This window comes from Euphorbia lathyris, chromosome 8, assembly GCF_963576675.1.
Source record: "Euphorbia lathyris chromosome 8, ddEupLath1.1, whole genome shotgun sequence".
Lineage (NCBI taxonomy): Eukaryota > Viridiplantae > Streptophyta > Magnoliopsida > Malpighiales > Euphorbiaceae > Euphorbia > Euphorbia lathyris.
The window spans coordinates 39,625,253-39,646,137 of record NC_088917.1 but is presented as its reverse complement, the minus strand read 5'-3'; the positions used below and the strand labels follow the sequence as shown (position 1 = coordinate 39,646,137).

At 34.1% G+C, this 20,885-nt stretch overlaps 1 protein-coding gene across 1 annotated transcript; it reads right to left on the bottom strand.

Annotated features, from left to right (window-relative positions):
- Nucleotides 1–3,904: 3,904 nt before the first annotated feature.
- Nucleotides 3,905–7,398, bottom strand: LOC136203570 (protein NRT1/ PTR FAMILY 6.2). The gene is made up of 6 exons (XM_065994762.1): nt 7,125–7,398; nt 6,941–7,043; nt 5,837–6,054; nt 5,205–5,746; nt 4,643–4,983; nt 3,905–4,560 (listed from the first exon to the last, which is right to left on the bottom strand). Exons 1-6 carry the CDS (start codon nt 7,125–7,127, stop codon nt 4,031–4,033), a joined length of 1,737 nt encoding a protein of 578 aa, XP_065850834.1. The 5' UTR covers nt 7,128–7,398; the 3' UTR covers nt 3,905–4,030.
- Between the last annotated feature and the right edge of the window lie 13,487 nt (nt 7,399–20,885).

Genomic DNA, 20,885 nt, shown 5'->3' with positions numbered 1-20,885 from the left:
TCGATATCAATAAACCTTAGAGTGTACTGAAATTATCTTGAACCATTTATGGTTCCTTTTGGCTTTTGTGATAAATCGGTAAAATTCATGATGTTGTGTGTCTCAACTCTACAATTTTTTTTGTTAAAGTTAACAATCAGATAGTTGGTCCTATCATTCCGTATAAGCGTTTATAGCAGAGCATCCTTTTTCTCCATACTTATTCCTTATTTGTGTGGAAGGTCTTTCTTGCTTTACTTCATGTTGCGAAAAGAGAAGACATTTTGCACAGTTGTCGTATTGCCAAGGGAGCTCCCCTATTTCTCATCTTTTATTGGCAGGTAATGCTTTTTTTTTTTAATTTTCTCAGCCTAGTATTGCTGAGACATGGGTCCTTAAAAATCTCCTATATGTTTATGAAGCAACTTCAGGATATGCTATTAATTTTGCCAAACCTAGTTTAATGTGTAGGAGTAATGTGGCTCAGGGTCTTTTGGATGGTATCTCGACTCTTTTGAGTGTTTTTAATCCTATCAAAACACTGCGCTATATGGGTCTTCCGTCCTTGGTATGACATAAAGGGATGACCATTGTGGCAGAAGCTTCAAAAATGGAGGGGTAAAGCTCTTTCGAAAGCAGGGCGCTCTCCTCATTTGAGCTGCTAGTCAAGTGATTCCCACTTGCTTTATGAGTGTTTGTCTACTTCCTATTTCTACACTTGAGGAACTTCAAAGGATGCTTAACTCCTTTTGGTGGGGGAACGATAAAACGAGAGTCAGAGGTTTAAACTGAATATTCTAGGAGAAATTATGCATGTCTAAACATGTGGAAGTGTTGAATTTCTGAAATTTCACGACCTTTAACTTAGCTATGCTGGAAAACAAAGTTGGTGTTTTCTATCTGATTCACATTCTCTTGCTAGTAAGTTCTTTAAAGTTAAAATTACCAAAAGGGGATTTTTGTGAGTGCTTGTCTTGGAAACTCTATAAGCTTTATATGGGCGAGTATATGGAATTCTCAACTAGTACTTAATGAAGGGATTGTTTGAAAATTGGAGACGGAAGGAAGATCAATATCTGGAATGTTCCTTAGCTTAGCGACTCACTTGACAGAACAATTCAAACTCATATTGGAGGGCTTGGGAATCTCAAAGTCTGTGATCTCTTTATTCCCAACTCGGTGGAATAAGATGTGGAAATGTTAGATGAGCCGTTCTATCCTAGAAACATGAAGGAAATTATGAAGTTGCATGTTACAGCTCGGAGTTACAATGACAAACTTATTCGGAATAACACTTCAAACAGTGTTTCAACGAAGAGTGCTTATAAAATTGCAACTTCAAGACTCGTAGCATGGAGAACAGAGGTGCCTAAAGTTCGATATTTCTGCAGGCGATTAACACGTAACTGTCTGCCCACACGAGGACAGTGGGTGCATTTTCTGTAACAAAGACATCGAGGAAACTTGGCATCTCTTCACTATTTATGATATTTCAAAATTAGTTTGGATGGAGGCGGGACTACAAGGCATTATTGCTACTAAATCCTCTTCTGTAGCAAATTTCATGGAATTCCTTTCCTACGATTTCCAGCTATCCCAAAGCTGTTGTGGCCAAATTTATGACTGGCTCTGCAGGTTATGGCATGCTAGGAATGAAAAATTGTGGCAACATGTGGAGATTATGCACCGCCAAAATGTCCATCAAGTAAAGGACAATATGTTCAACTGGGTTCTCAGCATTGTAAATCATAACACGGACCGTCCAACAACTTTCTAAAGTGTAATACTGATACCGCCTGCTTCATGGATCAATGGCAGGCGAGGATTAATGATGTTATTCACAATGATTTTGGGCAGATTGTGGAAGTTATAATTGCTAAAATTGAGTGTCCGCCAAAGGTCAAGGAGTGTGAGGCAATTGCTATTTTTGAGGCTATATCATGGGTGGCTTCTACAAGCTTACAATGTGCCACTTCCGAAACCGACGCCAAGTTAGTAGTACAAGCTATCGAATCTGATGTTGATGATCTGTCTGAGTTTGGTGACGTTATCAATGCTTTGCAAATCTATTTCTACTCAAAACGAATCTCACTCTATTCGTTTCGTTAGGGGACAAGCAAACTTTATCGTAGGAAAATTCCTTTGGTAACATGAAAGTTATTACCATTAATATAATATTAGCAATGACAATAGTTGTTGCAAAACTTCAAATTTATAGCAACAACAGGGGTTATTGCGTAATGTCAAAATATATAGCCATATCAGGTGATGTTGTGTGAACATATATAACAATGATAGATGTTGTTGCAAAAAACTCAAATGTATAGCAACATCGAATCTTGTTGAGAAATATTATACAACAACGACATCTATTGTTGCAAAAAGAACATATTTCATTCTCCGATATATGGTTCAGATTTGGCAACAACTAACTTTTTGCAACAATAGAAAGTAGTTGCATAAACCTTTAGTAACAGACCCTTTCATAACAAGCAAATGTTGTTGCGAAATATGCACTTTCGTTGCTAAAAATATTTTTCGCAACAACATGCTCGGTTGCCAAAATCAATTTTCTTGTTGTCACAAAAGACGAGATATGGTGTTAGAAGAGGGAGATATTGTTTACTTAAGGTTACACCCATGACATCATTACTTTATCGCGAGCCTATCATAAATTAGCCAACGAATATTATGGGCCTTTTGAAGTTGCGAAGAATATAGTCAAGACGGCCTATAAGCTGAAGCTTCCAAGTGAGTCACAGATTCATCCAGTTTTCCACGTCTCACTGCTGAAGAAAAAAATTAGAGGCAAAAAAGATATCACCACCGAACTGCCACTACTTAGTACAGAAGAAGCCATTTTAGCAGAACGTGAGTCCATCCTGAAGAGCGAAAAATGCAACATGGCTCACAACTGGGCTTTGAAACTCTTGTGAAATGGAAATGCCTTCCTCTGAGTGATGCAACTTGGTAGGACACTAATGACCTGCATACCAGATTCCTAGCCTAGACCTTGAGGACAAGGTCTCAGTCGAATATGAGGGCAATGATGGACAACGAAGATCTCAAGAGCATCCTATAAGAATTGACTCTATTATGAGGATGATTATGTAGTGTTAAATGGTTGATCATGGGTTAGTGGGTTGGTGGTTTAATTTGGTGCAACATGTCTTTCCCAGTGGTAATATGATAGATAAGCCGTTATTTCATTTTCTATTATTTTGTTTTATTTAAATTCATGTAATTAGCTTGTTGGAGGCATCTTGAAAATTAATCAAATTGGGTCTTTCCCGCCCTAAGCAGAAACTTATTATTAGATTGTTCATAGCTACTGATTGTAACCAATTAGTTAAACACACTTCAAATTAATGATGTATCTGAAATTATAATAAAGCTACGATTATTATCTTAACTATTAAGTTAAATTTTTGATCCAAACAGTTCTTTGACTTTTTTTGTTTTACAACTGCCATCCTTCTCCTGCAACCTATTGTTCTTCTATTTTACAACAGTAGGCTAAAAAAATGTAGCAACTCAACCTCATTTTACTACTTCTTCTATTTTCGAGTAGGGGTAGAAAATATAGCAACACAACCTCCTTCTATGTGGTGGGTGCAAATTGCACCTCTTACAGCTTCTTTTATGGAGGTCGAGGGTTAGAATCACTCATCTCAAGATAGTTTCCGAAGGTTGAGAGTCTGAGTTGCATTTGATTAAGTTTATTTTTACACCGTTCAAACTCTTCATTTTAAAGTTATTTATTTTATACTTTCTTTATATTTAAGTTGTTAAAGTGTTGATGCATGCAATAAAATTATGTATCCATTATTTTAAACTTGTAGCTAGCTCTTTTGATCGTTAGATATGATATAATAATGAGTTTATGTATTCATGGGGTGTGGGAGTACTTTAACACTAATATATATGTAAGAAAAAGAAGAAGCAGTATATTATAATCTCAAACCACTCAATTTAAATATTATATGTAAAACATTTGAAGAAACAAACGTTGGACAGGAATTAATAATAATTTACAGAATTTATGGTATCTCTAGCACCTGTCCTCATGAGCAGTAGTGTTTTCCATCTCAAAAGCAGCAGATTTATTGTTCCTAGGCTTGTACCACAAAGCACAAACAAGATAGGCTACAAAATTGATAGCACAAAGTGTAGCTAGAAGTGCATAGAAAAGATCAAGCCTTCCATGGTTTATGTTGTCAGCTAACCATCCATCGCCGCCGTTGGTTACTGTTACAGCCTTGACAATCATAACCAAAAAACTACTGATGAAAAACCCTAGAGATAGAGTAGTTAGGAAAAGGCCTGTGCTCATTGTTTTCATTCCTTTTGGTGATTGTGTAATGAAGAAATCAAGTTGTCCTGCGTATATGAAGGCTTCACCTGAACCCACTAAGAAGAACTGTGGTATCAATACGAACACTGTTAAGGGAAGGGTTGAAACATTCTCCCCCCCAACACTTTTTGCTACTGATAAACGTTTCTTTTCTACTATTGCTGCAGCTACCATTCCTAGGGTTGATAGGACCAGTCCGATTCCTACCCTTTGTAGGTTTGTGAAACCTGCATCCAATCATATTAATTAGTAAGTACTTAGATGATGCTTCAGCTAATATTCCATTTCAGAGATAGTTATGATATATACCTGGCTTTCCTTTCCATTTCTTCCAAAAAGGCATGATGAAACGATCATAGATTGCCAGTGTAATTAAAATTGCAGCCACAAAGAATACGGTGAGAGACCCAGCTGGAATCTGGAATCCTCCAATTGTTCTTTCCATGGTAGATGCTTGCTCAACTGAGAATGTTATCATCTGAGCATATGTCGTCCAAAATATGATGGTTGTAGCCCATATTGGTAATATACTTGCCATCATTTTCGTTTCCTCTACCCTTGTCACTGAGCACACCTTCCATGGATTTGGACCCAAATTTCCATTATTTTCAAAATCTTCGTTTGTAACTATGGCTGCCTTATCCAAGAAACTACACATATATATAATGGTTAAACAAGTCAGAAAATCAATCAAAAAAGCTTGTTTATTTCTAAAGTAAAAACAGTGGTGAGCTCAATGAACCAAAGACGGTAAAGTCCGTCGCTAATTCCGTCTGATAATCCGTTCTGGAAATACCGACGGTATGCTTATGTTCAACGACGGAGGTTACCGTGAGTAAAGTTTTAATTGAAAAAAAGAAGGAAAGCTTACGGGAATTTATTGGTATGGTATATTCTTGAAGGCTCAGGGGTGTCTTCATACAATAAGGCAATATTGTGAGGCAAGTCCAAATTTCTCTTCCTAAAAGCAGCTACAAGTACCTGGAAAATGTGAACAATAGGGCTGCCCATGCTTTTCTTATACCTATACTTTTTAGTTCCTGAAAGGAATATCAAAATGGCAGTAAACATAGAGACAGAACAGATCCCATAAGCCCAACTGCGACCCACTTCATCTTGTATGTAGACAAGCACTGTAACTGCCATAAAAGTACCAATGCTTATAAAGAAGAAGAATCTATGGAAGAAATAGGTCATCTGGGTTTTCTCCTTTTCGTCTTTCTCATCAAATTGATCTGTTCCAAATCCTGATACACTTGATTTCAGGCCTCCCGTCCCTAGTGCAATTATGTACAAAGCTATGTATAATATTCCCATTTGGAATCCATTTGCTTTTTCACATGAATTTCCACTGTGGCAATGCGGTGGCCGTAGCTGCTGTAGCTTAGTAACTATAGCTAGCATTCCAGTCCCCTGATAGAATAGGATATATATGATTTAATTTGGAAAACATTCAGGTGAGGTGAAGTGAAATTAATTAATTAGTTAGTTAATTATACTTACTAGTGTTTGTATGAAAGCAAAGATCCCAATAGTTTTGTATCTGCCTAGGAAAGAATCAGCAAGAAATCCTCCAAGCAAGCACAAAAGAAAACTTGTGCCCATAAAATCTGTGACTATATTTGCTGAAGTAGCACTTGACAGATGCATTGTTCCAATCAAATATGTCACCAGGTTAACTCCTATCCCCATTGTTGACAGCCTTTCACATATTTCAATCCCTGTAACAATTTCAATTTTGATTTTACTTCACCATTTTTCATTCTTTACAAATCAATATTACTTCAAAGAGGTAAATTGTGATTGTTAAGATTGATGATTAAAAAGTTTAGCATAATTTTTATTATCTGTAAAGTAGTTATTTATATAATTCTACCGAAGTTGATTAATTTTGTTTCAATACGTGGTAGATTTGATACTAAGGTTAAAGTTAGGTAGCAGAATTTAGTTGATAGAAAAGTAAGAAAGTTGGTATGATATATATAGCAGTGGTTTATTGTTTGTTAATTTGAAAAAGTAGAGTCGGCATAACATGACAAAGATTTGGGAATGGGAATAATATAAATGGGGTCTCGTTTATCTTTGATTCCTTGTCTTGATCACATGGATTCTGACCCATGATAGAGACACATACACAGTTTTTTTTTTTTTTTATTTATCATGGGAAAACTGAAAAGGACTTGTTCCTTCCTTCCATTTACCCAAATTAACAATAAATAAATAAAAAAATATATATGAAGTAGTCGATTTGACTAATCACCAAAACTTTGGAGTATGACGACATATTATTCTCCTAACTCAGATTCTCATCTCATGATTATACTGAACTGAAGATACATTTTTATTAACTTTGCGTCTTGGATTGGAATTGATAATAAAAAGCAGCACAACCTTTTTCTGTTTTGCTTTTTAATTACAACATTAGAAAGATCACTCATAAAACAATTAATATGTATAGCTCATGCTTTTGCATGATAAATTATATGGCATCCTTTCGTCAACAACGTTCAAGTATGTAGTATCAAATAACATATTAAAATGATTTTGAAAGGGGAGAAATAAAATGAGTTGAGTTTAATTAACACAAGGAGAATGAAGAAAACAAACCTAGAACAAGAGCAGCAGGAACCCAACCACCAGTTTTAGATCTGTCGGCAGGGAAACCTTTGTAATCTACAGCATCAGCAACAGCCCAACTCATCTTCCCATCCTGATACAATCAATCCAAAATTTGGTTTACAAACACTAATTACTCATACAAAACACTTAATTACTATGCAAACAAACTAACCATAATGGATCAAACTTTATGAGAACGCAAGCAAGCAAAGCTATAATTCTAGAAAGGGTATTGTATTTATGAATGTGTTTTGCTCTCCAAGCTATTCTTGAACTGATACCATAAAGAGAAAGAGAGCTTCCCCTTTTATAGGAAGGAAAAGTGACCCTCCACTAATATCACTTGCACTATACTAGTGTTAGTGTTTGTTTGTTGATAGTGGTAGGGATTATTTTCTTTTTAATAAAAATTAGAAGCTTCTGGTTCTGGGACTGGGACTCATAATGTTTTAGCAAAGTATAATAATAAAAAAGGTGATGTTGATTGTGGAAGCCAAACTAGCTACATATATACAAGAGAGAAGCAGCACCAAGAACATTAATTTCTTAGTTATAATTTCTTGTGGTAGATTGGGCTGTGAATGCTTTTGAACCACAATGCCATTGTTAGCCTATTTTAGTGCTTTTGCTGCCCCACTCTCCAAACAAAAAGATATGGCCCTCACTCATGCTTTATGGGTTTATACAGAAAATACCAGATAAATATAATGCAATCATTCCTTTTAATAATTTTCAAACACCAATTGCAATGCAGATTTTATATAACCTTAATTCATACCCATACTGTTCATAATGGTAAAATCATAAAAATAATAATAGATAAGAGGATCATCTCGTTCCTTTGTTACTAGTATACAAAACATTGATGATATTGTGCCTTTGTAACTAACTGTTTCTGATCCTAATCATGCTATGGGCATCATTTCTTTCTTTTCTATTCTCTCTTTTGCTTCACCTCATAGTACAAATAGACTTGTTATGCAATAAAATTATGAAAATAATATTTGGGTACTAGTCCCGACCGAAGCCCGACGTGATAATCGGGATTTGCAAAAAAAAAAAAAAAAAAAAGGTAAGATCACTCCGATGATTAAGTCAATAAATATTTTTCTTATTATTTATTGGAACAAAATAGCATGCCTTCGAGGCTCATAGCTCTTTATATAGGATTTGAAGCTCCTAATTAGAATAAAAGTATAATTTGGGCCAATTAGGCCAATTTCGTAATTAATTATCCAACTCGGCCTAAATTATATAATTGATGAGATTCGGATCAAAATTTTTTACTAATTATTTTGGCTTGAATTTGTAATTATTTTTAATTACTCTTCTGTCAAAATTTGTATAATATTTGAAGTTTTAGACTGATTTGGTAATTTATCAAAAGTTCTGTCTAAAATATGTAATTGTCCAATTAAATCAAAGAGATATCAGCAGTAAAATTCGTGGAAGTTGGGACAGAGATAGTGGAGCTGAAACATGGGTTGGTGGAGGAGAGCTTTTAGGAGCAATTTTGCTTTATAGTTATGGAACTTCCTTACTGAAACGTGGATCTTTCTTACTGAAACGTAAAACTTTCTTGCGGAGAAGTTGTTGAAACACATTTCCACAATGATTTTGATTTGACCAAATTATTAAAATTAGAATTAAATTCCTATAATAAAATATTCCAACACATTAAATTTAAATGTTTTTTGATTTATTTGTTACTAATGTGTTTGTTCAAATGTTGAGTATTTAATTCACAAGTATCAAAAGACATTAAGACCAAGGCCCAAAGCCCATGAGAGAATGTCAAAGCCCAAGTCAACAGATCTAAGCTAATCGATCAACTCAGCACTACAAGAAGAAGGATCTAGAAGCCTTGCTAATTGCTTCACGATGAAGCTGCCGAGTCGAACAGATAGAAGGCAAGTCCGTAGTTGACCTAAACAACTAGGAGACAAAACTAATCCATTTTGGGAAAAGATCAGACGCTGCAGAAAGCTGTCTAGAAGACTTTACCATAAATGAAGAGACAACCTGACGCTTACTAACCAAAAGTACCTGATACCTGATCAAGACAGAAAAGGCAACGTTCTTATTGGCCGAACATACTGAGCACTGAAGAGCGAAAGCGACAGCGAAGCCGTTTCCCTCCAACAGTTATTTTGAATTTCGAAATAACTGGAGCCTCAGATGTCACTATAAATAGCCTCTCATTTGCTTCATTCGATGCAGATCTTCATCAAGTCGAAACGCTGACCAAATTGTTATCTGAAGTTCTGTGCCAAAGCAAAGCAAAGAAATCATACACTCATTATTATTTTGTGTAAAAGACTAGATTGTAAATCATCTAAAGTGTTCTGTTTATTTAGAACAACATCTTTATCAATTCTAAAGATTGTAAGGAGATATTGAGTTGCTCGGTTATAACACTCAGTGGTAGAATAGTATTGGGTATAGGATATAGAGGAAGATACTCTGTATACTCACTCACTATTGTAAGAGGTTTGTGCTCTACTTGAAATAGCTCAATAGTGGATTAAAGCTCGGAAGGATTCCGGGGACTGGACGTAGGCAGGAGGCCGAACCAGGATAAATCTATTGAGTAATATTTTCTAACTCTTAACTCCTTATCTGCTTGCTTTGTACTGTGCCTAGTGATAGGGGTCAAAAACCCCTATCTTTGGGTATGGGTTTAGGACGGTTTTTAGCGTTATTTTATGAATAAGCGAGAAATTCTCGCATTTATATGCTTTTGTGTGAGTTAGTTAGAAATTGTATGTGTTCTATTTACTTTTCGTTGTTTAGGCTTGTTTTCTGATTATTTTAGGCAAATATGGCCAAAATAGCATGTACGATAAATTTTCATTATTTTTTTATGGCTAATTGGTCCGCCAAAAGTCGCACCAAACGGAGTGTTTACTCAAAACGAGTGATTGGCGGGTCAATTTATCCTCGGAACTAATGTTATTTGGAGTTTACGTGCATGTGCAGGTTAAAACAGGAACGAGTTTGGGCGAAAATTGCGTTTCGGGACATCCAGCAGTCGCGCAAGGCGTTCTGGGCATTCCCGCTCGTCGAAATGGCCTTTTTGGAGCCAGATCGACGAGCTGGCCTCTATAGGCCAGCTCGCCAAGCAGGCCCTCAGGGGCCTGCTCGGGCAAGCTGGCTCGCCCATCTCGGCGAGCTGCGCTGCGGGAATCAGTCAAAAGACTGATTCCCGACCCCACGACGCCACGATAGACCACACATCTTCCCACATGCAAAAGGAAACGAATTAGGTCAGAAAGAGGGCCTGAACCGCGACTATAAATAGGACTTTTCAATTGTAAATTAGATATCTTTCATTATTTGTAATTTTCCTTAGCTTTCACCCTTGAAGAATCCTCTCCACCTCCTCCATCTCCTTCAACCTCCATTGAAGAACTTCCGAAGCTCCGCCCACCGAGGATTGTTCAAGGTCCGTCTTTAAGTCCTAGGAAGATGCCTGCAGTGGTAGACAGGTTCCCTAAAAGGGATTTTCTCATCCTTTTCATAGTTTGTTTAAAACGCTTGATACAGTCTATGAATCCTAGGCTAATTGAATACATGTGACAATTTCTCTCCATCTTTAATAATATTATAGTTTTTGTTCTGTTCATATTGATTTGTTGATTTAATCTTTGTCTTACGCTTTATTCGATTGGTTTAACTCATTCAAAAGTCCAAAAATCAAGTTGGCACATATTGCGAGCCGAATCTGACCTAGTCAGAGCCTAATGGATTGACAGCCTCTTAGTTGATGAGGCCCAAATTGATGAGCCTTAGACCTAGTTTCGCCCTTACAAAGGAATCACGTACTAGGGACGTCAGAAGGATAAGTAGGGTTAATCGCCTCGAATACAAGTGACTAGGGTTAGGTTTTTAATCAATTGCCTTAGCAACTCTATCTTCATTATTATCGTATCATTCCATGTTCTTTCGGGTAAATTCATTAGTGAAAGATCAATTATGAGTAGAATAACGTAATTAGGGGTAGAATAACTTAGCTAGGAGTAACGTAACTTAACTAGGAGTAGAGTAATTAAACAAAACCACTTCAACCCCCCCATAGCCTAGATAACACCTGAGACCAAGTAGCTCGATACTTGCAGGAATAAATCATGTGGATTCGATACCTGGACTTGTCCAGATTTTATTACTTAATAATGACGGGGTACACTTATCCCTTAGTGAGCCTTGCACCGCAAGGCGCATCACCTAGTAAAACGCTAAAACTGATATATATTGAGTTGTGTGTTTTTTAGTACTGAGTTCAGAAATAGGCTCCAGTGCTATTTCCTAACTTAATGTTAGAAGCAGCCTTAGTCTTAGATCAACTAAAGCTGCCTCTGACTTTACTCAGCATCACTATGCTAAAAAACTAAGTGAAAAATATTAAGTATAAAAGGAAAGTCAGCTGTAGAGGAGAAATTTTTTAAATAGTTCCTTAACCCCCCCCCCCCCCTTGGAACTAATTCTCTCTTTACACGGGACCAACAGAAGTTTTCTGTATATTTTCTACAACACAAAAACATAATTTAGCAGCAAAAAATAGTTAGTGGAGGAGAGCAGTTATATAACTTATTTGAACTTCCTTGCTGAAACGTCACACTTTCTTGCTGATCAGTTATCTACTTATTTTTTAGGGTAAATAATTTATTAGTCCACTCTTTTTTATCTAACACACTGTTTAGTCATTCATTTTGAAAAAAATATTATAAGGTCCATATTCTTTTGTTAATATTAACCAGTTGGTCCTCCTGTCTAGTTTTTTTAGATTTTTAACCGAACATATCTTAGTTTTCCAGATAGCCATAATAAACATAAAATGGTCATATTACTCTGTTATTTTATGTATGTCTGTTTTTGCCAAATATAACGGTTAAAAATCTAGAAAAAAATAGACAAAATGACCAAATGGATAATATTGACAAAAGATACGGATCTTATACTGTGTTTTCCAAAATAGGGGGACTAAACAATGTGTTATGTAAAACAAGAACCTTGGAGCGAACCATATCTCTTGAAAATAAAAATAAAAATCAACCTATATAGATGCTTACTAGAGTTATGAAACACATGATTGTCAGTAAGATATACCGCACTCAAATTGTCACACTATAAAACCGGGGGTTGATTCAAAGGAAAACCAATTTATTTTAGAAACATCTGAAGCAAACTCAACTTAAAAGTAATTGTTGCAATATAGTGATATTCTACTTCAGTGGAGGACCAAGAGACCATTTTTTGCTGTCAAGAGGACCATAAGAGCAATGAAGTACCCAAGAACATTGCATAGCCACTAGTAGATTTCCAATCATCTTATCAGCCCCACCCAATCCACATAAGAGAAGCAGTGTAAGTGATGAATCAAACTTTTAAAGAAATGCAAACCGTGAGAGATGGTGCTATTTAAATAGCGTAGGATCCGCTTAATATAACTCAAATGAGTATCAATAGGACCATGCATAAACTGAGAGACATTGTTGACACTAAAAGCAATGTCAGGCCGAGTAAAAGTTAAATACTGCAAGTTGCCTATGATGTTGTGATAGAAACATAAATCCTGAAAAGGGGTGCCATCATCTAACTGTAGTTTCTCAAAGGGATTGGTAGGACTCGAAACCAGCCGAGAGTCCTTTGTTTTGGATTTACCATTAATGGATATATGTATTTCTTCTAAAGAAAAAAAATCCCTAATTAGACCAATAAACTTAAATGCCTAAAAAATAGTGAGTGCGACTAAGGTTCATGATTGCAAAATTATCTTCCAAATAATGCACAAGTCGATTTATAAAGGACACAAAATTTCCCTTGATCAACAGACCATCATTATAGATGAGATAATAAACCGTAACAATTTGTTTGATGTAGAAATATACCGAACTATCAGTATAAGAGCCTTAAAAACCCAACTGCACCAATACAGAGGTCAACTTCTCATGCCACATATGGGGAGACTGTTTCAAACCAGAGAGGGATTTTTGCAGCTTACATACATAATAAAGCCGAGTGGGATCAACGAACCCTAGAGGTTGTACCATGTAAACATCCTCTTGTAAATCACTATGTAAAAAGTCTTTGTTAGCATCAAATTGAAGCATATGCCAGTTAAGTGAAACTGTTAACGCCAAAATAAGTCGAATAGTAGTTGGTTTAACCACCGGGCTAAAAGTTTCAGAGAAATCAATACCAAGACGTTCATGAAAATCTTTAGCAACGTGTCATGCTTTATACCGAAAAAATGTGCCATCTACCATGGTTTTAAGTTTAAAAATCCAATAATAGTCAATGAGATTATCAAATGGAGGCAAAAAGACCAAAGTCCATGTGCCATTTGAGATAAAAACATTATATTCCTCCTGCATTTCGATTCACTAATGCGGATCCTTGGACGTCCGATGATTAGTAGACAATTTATTTTGTGTGCTAGTTAATAATAACTTGGATTTAAAGATACACGTTTGAGTACGTGTAACCATACAACGTGGTAGAGTGACATCCTGAAGTGCAACAATAATAGGTGAACCAGTCAAAATAGGAGAAGTGATCGAAGCACTGGGCTTTAGTCAGGAGGGAAAAGAAGTAGTAAGGTTGTTGTGTAAGTGCCAAAGGAGACATGTGACAGAATTTCAGAATAGAAAATATAGGCGAAAAATATTTTTACACAAGTAAATACCAAGATCAAACATATATCAGAAGGAATTAGACTTGTTTACCGTTCTTCAGGTTAGATGGGATCCAATTTTTGTAACGAGACAAGGAGTTGAAAGTTGAAATCCCTCCATATTCCCACACACGCAGCGAGAATCAAATGAGATAGTCCAATGCTAGATCTTCAAATCTTCAAAGTTGTTCTTCAGGATTTGTGCATAGAGTTCTTATTTTGTATTTGCTAAAAAAAATTCACCTAGCCTAATGCATTCTTAACGATGCTTTAAATAGGCAAATAGGAGAAAGGAAGAGAGAGTGTGCAATGCGGGAGTGGGTAGGTCCCACTACTGCTCTTGTAAGGACTAAATGAAAACTTTACCAAACCCAATATGATTTAGTTTTATTTCAATTTAGTCACTATGTTAAATCCAATTTAATATATATATATATATATATATATATATATATATATATATATATATATATATATATATATATAGAGAAGGGCTATTGTGAGAACCCTTTCTTAGGTGAGGACATTTCTTAGGTGAGAACCAATTAAAACTACGTAGTTTTGGGGTATTTTTTTGACAAAAACGGTGAGTTTCATTTGAGAAGTCGCGCGTTTTTGAAGTTGAAAAGATCTGTCTCTTCGTTCTTCGACTTGTTCCTCGACTCCTTCGTTGTTTCCATCTTCTCTCATTTCTACAGTCGATCAACTTTGGTTTTGATAGAAGATTTGCTTTCTGCATTTCATCAATTATACCGTGTATTTCTTCCTCTGAACTTTGGTTAGTTGTTTATCGTGTTCGTTTTTTCTGTTCATTGTTTTTGTTTGCATTTTTTCTCTTTTTTGTTTTTTTCCATGAATTTGTTCGTCTGAACGAGGTTTGTTGCTTTATGTTCTTCGTTTATTTTGTTGTTTTATGTTTTTCGTTGATTTTGATAGCGATATTAGGTAGTTTTTTTATTTTCTAGGGTTTCGTTTGTTTGAACTTTATGAAGAAGTTTCTGTATGTGTTTTCTATGTTTTTTGTATTCAAATGTATTTAGTTTGAGAATGTTTTTATGTTGTTTTATTATTGTTTTATATTTTGTGTTTGTTGTTCTAAAATGATGAACGTATGTTCTGTTAATGGTATATTGTTTTGTTTTATGTTTGTTCTCTATTTTTTAGTTTTGATACCTTTTTTTTGTTGCTTTTTGATTTGTAGGTTTTTCATTTGTTTGAAATCTGTAAGTTTGTTGTGGTTTGATTTTGAAATTTAGTAAGTTTCAAAATGATTTTATTTTTTTTTAAAGTTTGTTCTATATTTGCATGTGTTTGTTCTAAAATTTTGAACAATTGTTCTGTTAATGAGATATTGGTTTTGTTTGGGGGTTTTGCTTGTTTGAACTTTCAAAGTTTGTTGTGGTATTATTTTGTATGGTTTTTGTTCTAAAATATTGAACATATGTTCTGTTGATGAGTTATTGCTTTGTTAAATTAGTTTATGTTTTGTTGATGAGTTATTGCATTTGTTTTATGTTTTGTTCTATATTTGCATTTGTTTGTTCTAAAATGTTGATTATATGTTCTGTTTTTTTGTAGAAAATGGGCGGAAATGGAGAAGATAGTTTCCCAAGTAATGTGATTGATAAGAATTTGCTGGATGAAATTATTGAACAATATTGTTCTGATGAAGATATGAAAAATAAGAAGAAAGGTAAGAGTGATGTTCCTGTTGAAGCTATAAGTGGAAAAAGACAGACATCTAGAAGATTTAAGAGGACTTCTAAAAGACCTTCCATTTCTAAAAGACCTTCAATGTCAGCCATTCCTGCTGACAATGATTTGCTCTCTAGTTATGTTGTTCCGTCTAATAATTTGTTGAGGCGGGAAACAAGGAGTCAATCTATCAAAGGTGCGTTGAAGCAGGAAACAAGTAGTCAATCTAGTAAATGTATGTTTAGACGATAAACAAGGAGTCTATGTAGCAAAGGTTTTGATTCTTCTCAAGTTTCTGAACCTTCTGTTGATGGTTTAAAGGAAGACGTTGATGCTAGGAAGCTAAAGAAAGTTAAGTTTGCAAGAAACATAAATGTTGCTTCTAGGTTTTTAAAGAAGCGGAAGAAGGTTGTTAGTGCAGGTGATGATGAAAATATTTCTAAAAGGAATAAGACTGCTCTTGGTCAAAGAATACCTCCTAAACAGTTTATTGGTATTCTTAATGATATTCCAGAGACTCATAAGAATGCAATTAGACGGATTGGATTTGGTGGTTTTTTGGATTTAAGTTTAGATGTTCATAATGCTTCTTTTTGTGAAAGACTTGTCAATAGTTTTAATGTAGATAGGTGTAGCCTTATGTTGGGTAATAGTGAAGAGTTGAAGTTTGTTAAGGAAGATTTTCAAGCTGTTTATGGCTTGCCTTGTGGAGGTGTAGAGATTGAGGAGCCCCAAGATGTTGGGGAAGATGATTGTTCAGATTTTTTTGCTGAATGGAGGTCTTATTTTGGGCTTGTGAGTGGAAGTCCAATTAATAGTACTGTGATTGCTAAGCTGAATGATCTGAAGACGAAACCATTGTGTGATGAGTTTTTGTTGCATTTCGTATTCTGTGCGGTGAATTGTTGTATTCGTTCAACCAAGAACCAGGCTATGAACTATAAATTTCTTTATAGTTGTAGGAATGTTAATGAGATTGTAAATTTGGACTGGTGTTCTTTTGCATATAAGCATTTGTTGGATTCTGTCAGTGATTGGAAGAGGAGTCCTACTTTTTTCACAGGTCCCCTTCATTTCTTGTTGGTAAGTATATTTTTTTTGATTATGTGTTTGACAATATTTGTTGGTTGTTTATTTTTTAATTTGTGTTTAACTTGTTCATTTTTGTTATTTTTTTGTAGATAAGTTATTTTGATAGGCTTCAACGAGCTAATGTTGTTAATCCAAGAGATTATCCATTGATATCTGTTTGGAATAAAGAACGAATTCAAAAGAGGATGTCTTTGGAGAAATTGAGGGGATTTGGAAGTGGGATTGTGTTAAATAGAATATTGGTAGGAGAAAACTTGGTAAGAGAAGGTATGTATGGGGATGAAGGAAATTTGGAAAGAGAAGCAGTGAATAGGAATGAAGATAAACAAGATGCTGAAGTTGACAATAAGAAGGAATGTGGAGAAGCTTCTTCTAGTGGACCAGTAGAAATTTTTGTACGTTATTATAGCTTTCCCTTTGTTTTTAAATTTTAGAACATTCTTATTAAATTTTAGAACATGTTTATTAAATTTTAGAACATGCTTACTATTATTTATAACTTGCCCTATTTTTTAATTATGGTTTTGTATATGCAGGAATTTCTTTCTAAGTTCCAATCATTAGCTAAAGAACTGGGTTCTAAAGTTAATGAAATGTATGTTATGTTGAAAGAAGCTAATGTTGTTTTTGGTGAAGATGGTACAAGCGTTGAGATGGGTAATGTGATAAAGAGTTTATGGAGTAAATATACTCGAGGCAATGAAGATCCAGTTAGTCAAAGTGAAGGAGGGAAAGAAGAAGTTGTTAATGAGAACAAAGCTGAAAGTAAAAAAGATACAGGAATGACTGGAGATTTTGAATGTGATTTGTCTAGTCAAGATAGTCATCCTTATCTTAATTCTGAATTTTTTGATGAGATAGATGCTTTAGTTGAAAGAATAAAAAGAGAGAAGAAAGATCAGAGAGAAAGTGAAACTCCAATGAAGAAATCTGAAGAAAAATATTTTTGTCCAAATTTTAATTTGTTGAGTCAAGAGTTGCATGATTTTGTTGGAGCTGAAGGTGGATCTACAAAAACAAAAAATTTTGTTGAGAAAGTGGATGTTGCAGATGTGAAGAATAATTCTGATCCTGAAGTAATGTATGTGATAAGAATTATTTTATATTTTGTTTATTTTTTTTAATGTTTGTTATATTTTAGAACATATGCCTTATTGTTTAGTACATAGGTTTTATGTTTCTGATTATCTTATTGCTTTTTTATGTTTTAAGGTGGTTTGTTTTGTCAACATGTTTGTTGTTGATGATGAAGTTGATAACGTGATGATAGAAGATGTTGTGGATATAGATTTACAAGCTTTGCCTAGAAATATTCCAGATAAGTTACAGAGTCTGTGCAAATGGGCTAATTCCGAGTTGGTGAAAGGCAATTTTGTTAGCTATGTTGTTGGTGAAGAATTGTTTGGACATGCTGCTAAAGCATTATTGTTGAGGCAAGATATATATTCTTTGGTTCATATGGGAGAGATAACTTGCAACGTTATAATTTTCTATATGAGGTATTTAGTTTTTGAAATATTATAGTTTTATTTATATTAGTTGTAGTTGATTCTTACTATGTACTTTTGTGTTTTTATGTAGCTACTTGTTTAATTTGTTGAAGAAAAGAGGAATGGACAAATTGTTTTATTTTGTCGATCCTTATTACACTTATTCAATTGGAAGTACTAAAACAGTAAGCCAGCGCTCATATGAGTTGATGAATCGATTGAAGATGTCCACGATGGATAAGTCTATCTTTTTGTGTCCATATAATACTGGGTATGAAATTTTAGTTATTTTATTTAATATTTTTGTAAGTAATTTTCTTTATTTTGAAATAATAATAGTATTATTTTCAGTGGACACTGGACGTTGTCAGTTATCGATTTGACGAATTTTAGAGCTTATTGGTTGGATCCGTTGAGAAGGCGTTTGCCAAGGGCAGATATATGGATGGATGTTGTGAATGAGTATGTTTTTTGTTTATATTTTGTTTTATAGTTTATTTGATATATAATTATGTTTTAAGATTAAGATTATGTACCTGATTTTAATGAATTTCATTTTAACAGCGCTATTCTATTATACTCTGGGAATGATCAAATTAAAGTCAAATGGACTGCACTTTTGGTAACTCTTAATTTGTATATTGGTTTTGTACATGTGTGAAATTGTTTAGAACGTAAAGGTTAGATTGATGTACATGATTTTAATGTTGTGCTTGTTGTGTTGTAGGGTGTGCCAGAGCAGAAAGATCATAAAACATGTGGTTTTTTTGTAATGCGGTACATGAGAGATATTGTGATGGACAATGATTTGAAGTTTGCTGAAAAGGTATAGTCCACTTATAATAAATATTTTGTTGCATTATTTTGAAATTATAGTTTGTTTTATGGTATTAATTTTTTTATATTTTGTAGTGGAAAAGTAGGTGTGGTATGAAATATAGTCAAATTGATTTGGATGAAGTTCGGAAAGAGTTTGTGGAAGAAGTGGTAAGAGTAGGAGTTACTGGACTTGATGACTGTTTTACTGATGATGTTTCTAATAGTAATGCAATGTAAGTGATATTTAAGAATTTTTGTAATTTAGAATATCTGTATGTGTTTTTTGAACATATGGTTTATATTTTAGAACATGAGAATAAAATTTAAGAGTATGTGTTTTCTGTTTTGGAACATGGTTAATTTTTTTTCCTTTTTGTTATTTTTTTATGTTGTTAATAGGAGAGTAAAGAAAGATGTAGGTGAGAAAGTGGAAGAAGGTGGTGTTGGAAATCGTGCAAAAATGATTTCAAAGTTGCCTGTGTATCTACAGTCTCCATTTTTAGTTGAGCCTGAGCATTTACTAAATAATATGCTTGGTTCGAGGAGAATGTTGGTGGAATATGCTTTCTGTAATGGAGACCCACAGTAAGATCTTAATTGAATGTTGTTTGTGTTAATTTGAATTTTCTTTAAGATATACTTATTGTTTTTATTTTATTCTGTTTGCTTTTTTTGAAGTGAGTTGTTGTATAGTGATTCTTTGTCCACAATCAATAGAGAGGAGATTATGACCTTGTCAGGAAAGAATCATTTGGTTTGTAATGTTGTTGATGCGTGGTCTCGAATATTGAATAGTGAAAGGAAGAGCAGGGGTCAAATTGCTGCGAACAGATTCTTCTTCTCTACTGTACCATTTGTATGTGTTTTTACTTTTTGATATTTTTTTTTGTTAAAAAGAAATTGGATTATATTAATATGAATGTTGTATTTTTGTATAGTTGTTACTATGTACAGATAAGGGAGTTCCTGGATCTACTAAGTACAGCGATAGACACGATGCTTTTTTTGAGAGGATTAGTTATGAACTTCGTGAGGCTAAAGTAGATAGTTTACAAAATTATCAGTTGGTAATTATATTAAAAGTAAATTGTGTTTTACTGTAATTTTTGTTTGAAATTATTATGATTGCTAATGGTTTATCTTTTTAGGTGTTCTTTCCGGTTGTTCATGCTGCACATTTCTATCTTTTTGTTATCAACCATTTTACTGGAAAAATAGATGTTATTGATAACAAGGCTCTTGAGAAAGGTGTTCAACCTTCTAGTAAATATAAGGGTTTTGCAAAGGCTTTGGTAATATTACTCAACTGTTTTTTAGTTTTGTTATTGTGTTCTATATATTTATTATCATGTTCTGAAAAACTAACTGTATGTTCTGAATAGTTTATGATATGTTTTAATATTCATAAGATGTTGTTTTATGTTTTCCAGGTGAAAGCATATTCACTTTATATTAAAAGAGAAAGCCCTGAATGTTTGAATGATATCAGTGCTTATAGTGCAAGACATTTGAAGTTGAAGTGGAAAGACACAACCAACAATGATGATTGTGGTGTTTTCCTTATGAAGCATATGGAATTATATTTTGGACAAGATGTTGATAAATGGGATATTGGAGTTGGAGATAACAATGTGAGTTTTTTTTAATCTTTTTTATGATAGGTTGATGTTATTATTTTGAGAATATTAGTAATATTGATTTTGTAATATTGCAGGTTGATCCGTTGAAGAATTTTAGAGTTGAGTTCTGTTGGATGATTTTGTCAGATCCTGGAAACAAAGAAGTTGCTGCTGTTAATGGGAAGACATTAAAATGGAAGAATGAACACTAGTATTATTAGTTTAGTTAGTTATAATTTGTAATATATATGAGATAGTTATTATAATTTTTGTAAAATATATTGTAGAAGTTTCTGTTGGCAAAGTTTGTGTTTTATTTTTTAACATGTTATATATGTTAGAACATAAGACATATTTGTTGGAACATAAAACATATTTTTTGGAACATACACGATTTTGATAACAGCAATGAAGTGTAGATTGGATATATTTGTTTAGAGTGGAAAGGTGTGCAGCTTAGAGGCTTGTTTAACAAAATTGTAATCATATGGAAATTCATTAGAATAGAATGAGAAGCTTGAAGTTAATTTTTACTGTTATACATG

Excerpts from the sequence above, each read along its gene's own strand:
- LOC136203570 (XM_065994762.1), bottom strand. Across the intron at positions 6,055-6,940 it reads TCCTGCTGCTCTTGTTCTAG|GGATTGAAATATGTGAAAGG; the intron begins GTTTGTTTTCTT and ends AAATTGTTACAG. Across the intron at positions 4,984-5,204 it reads TACCATACCAATAAATTCCC|TTTCTTGGATAAGGCAGCCA; the intron begins GTAAGCTTTCCT and ends ATATATGTGTAG.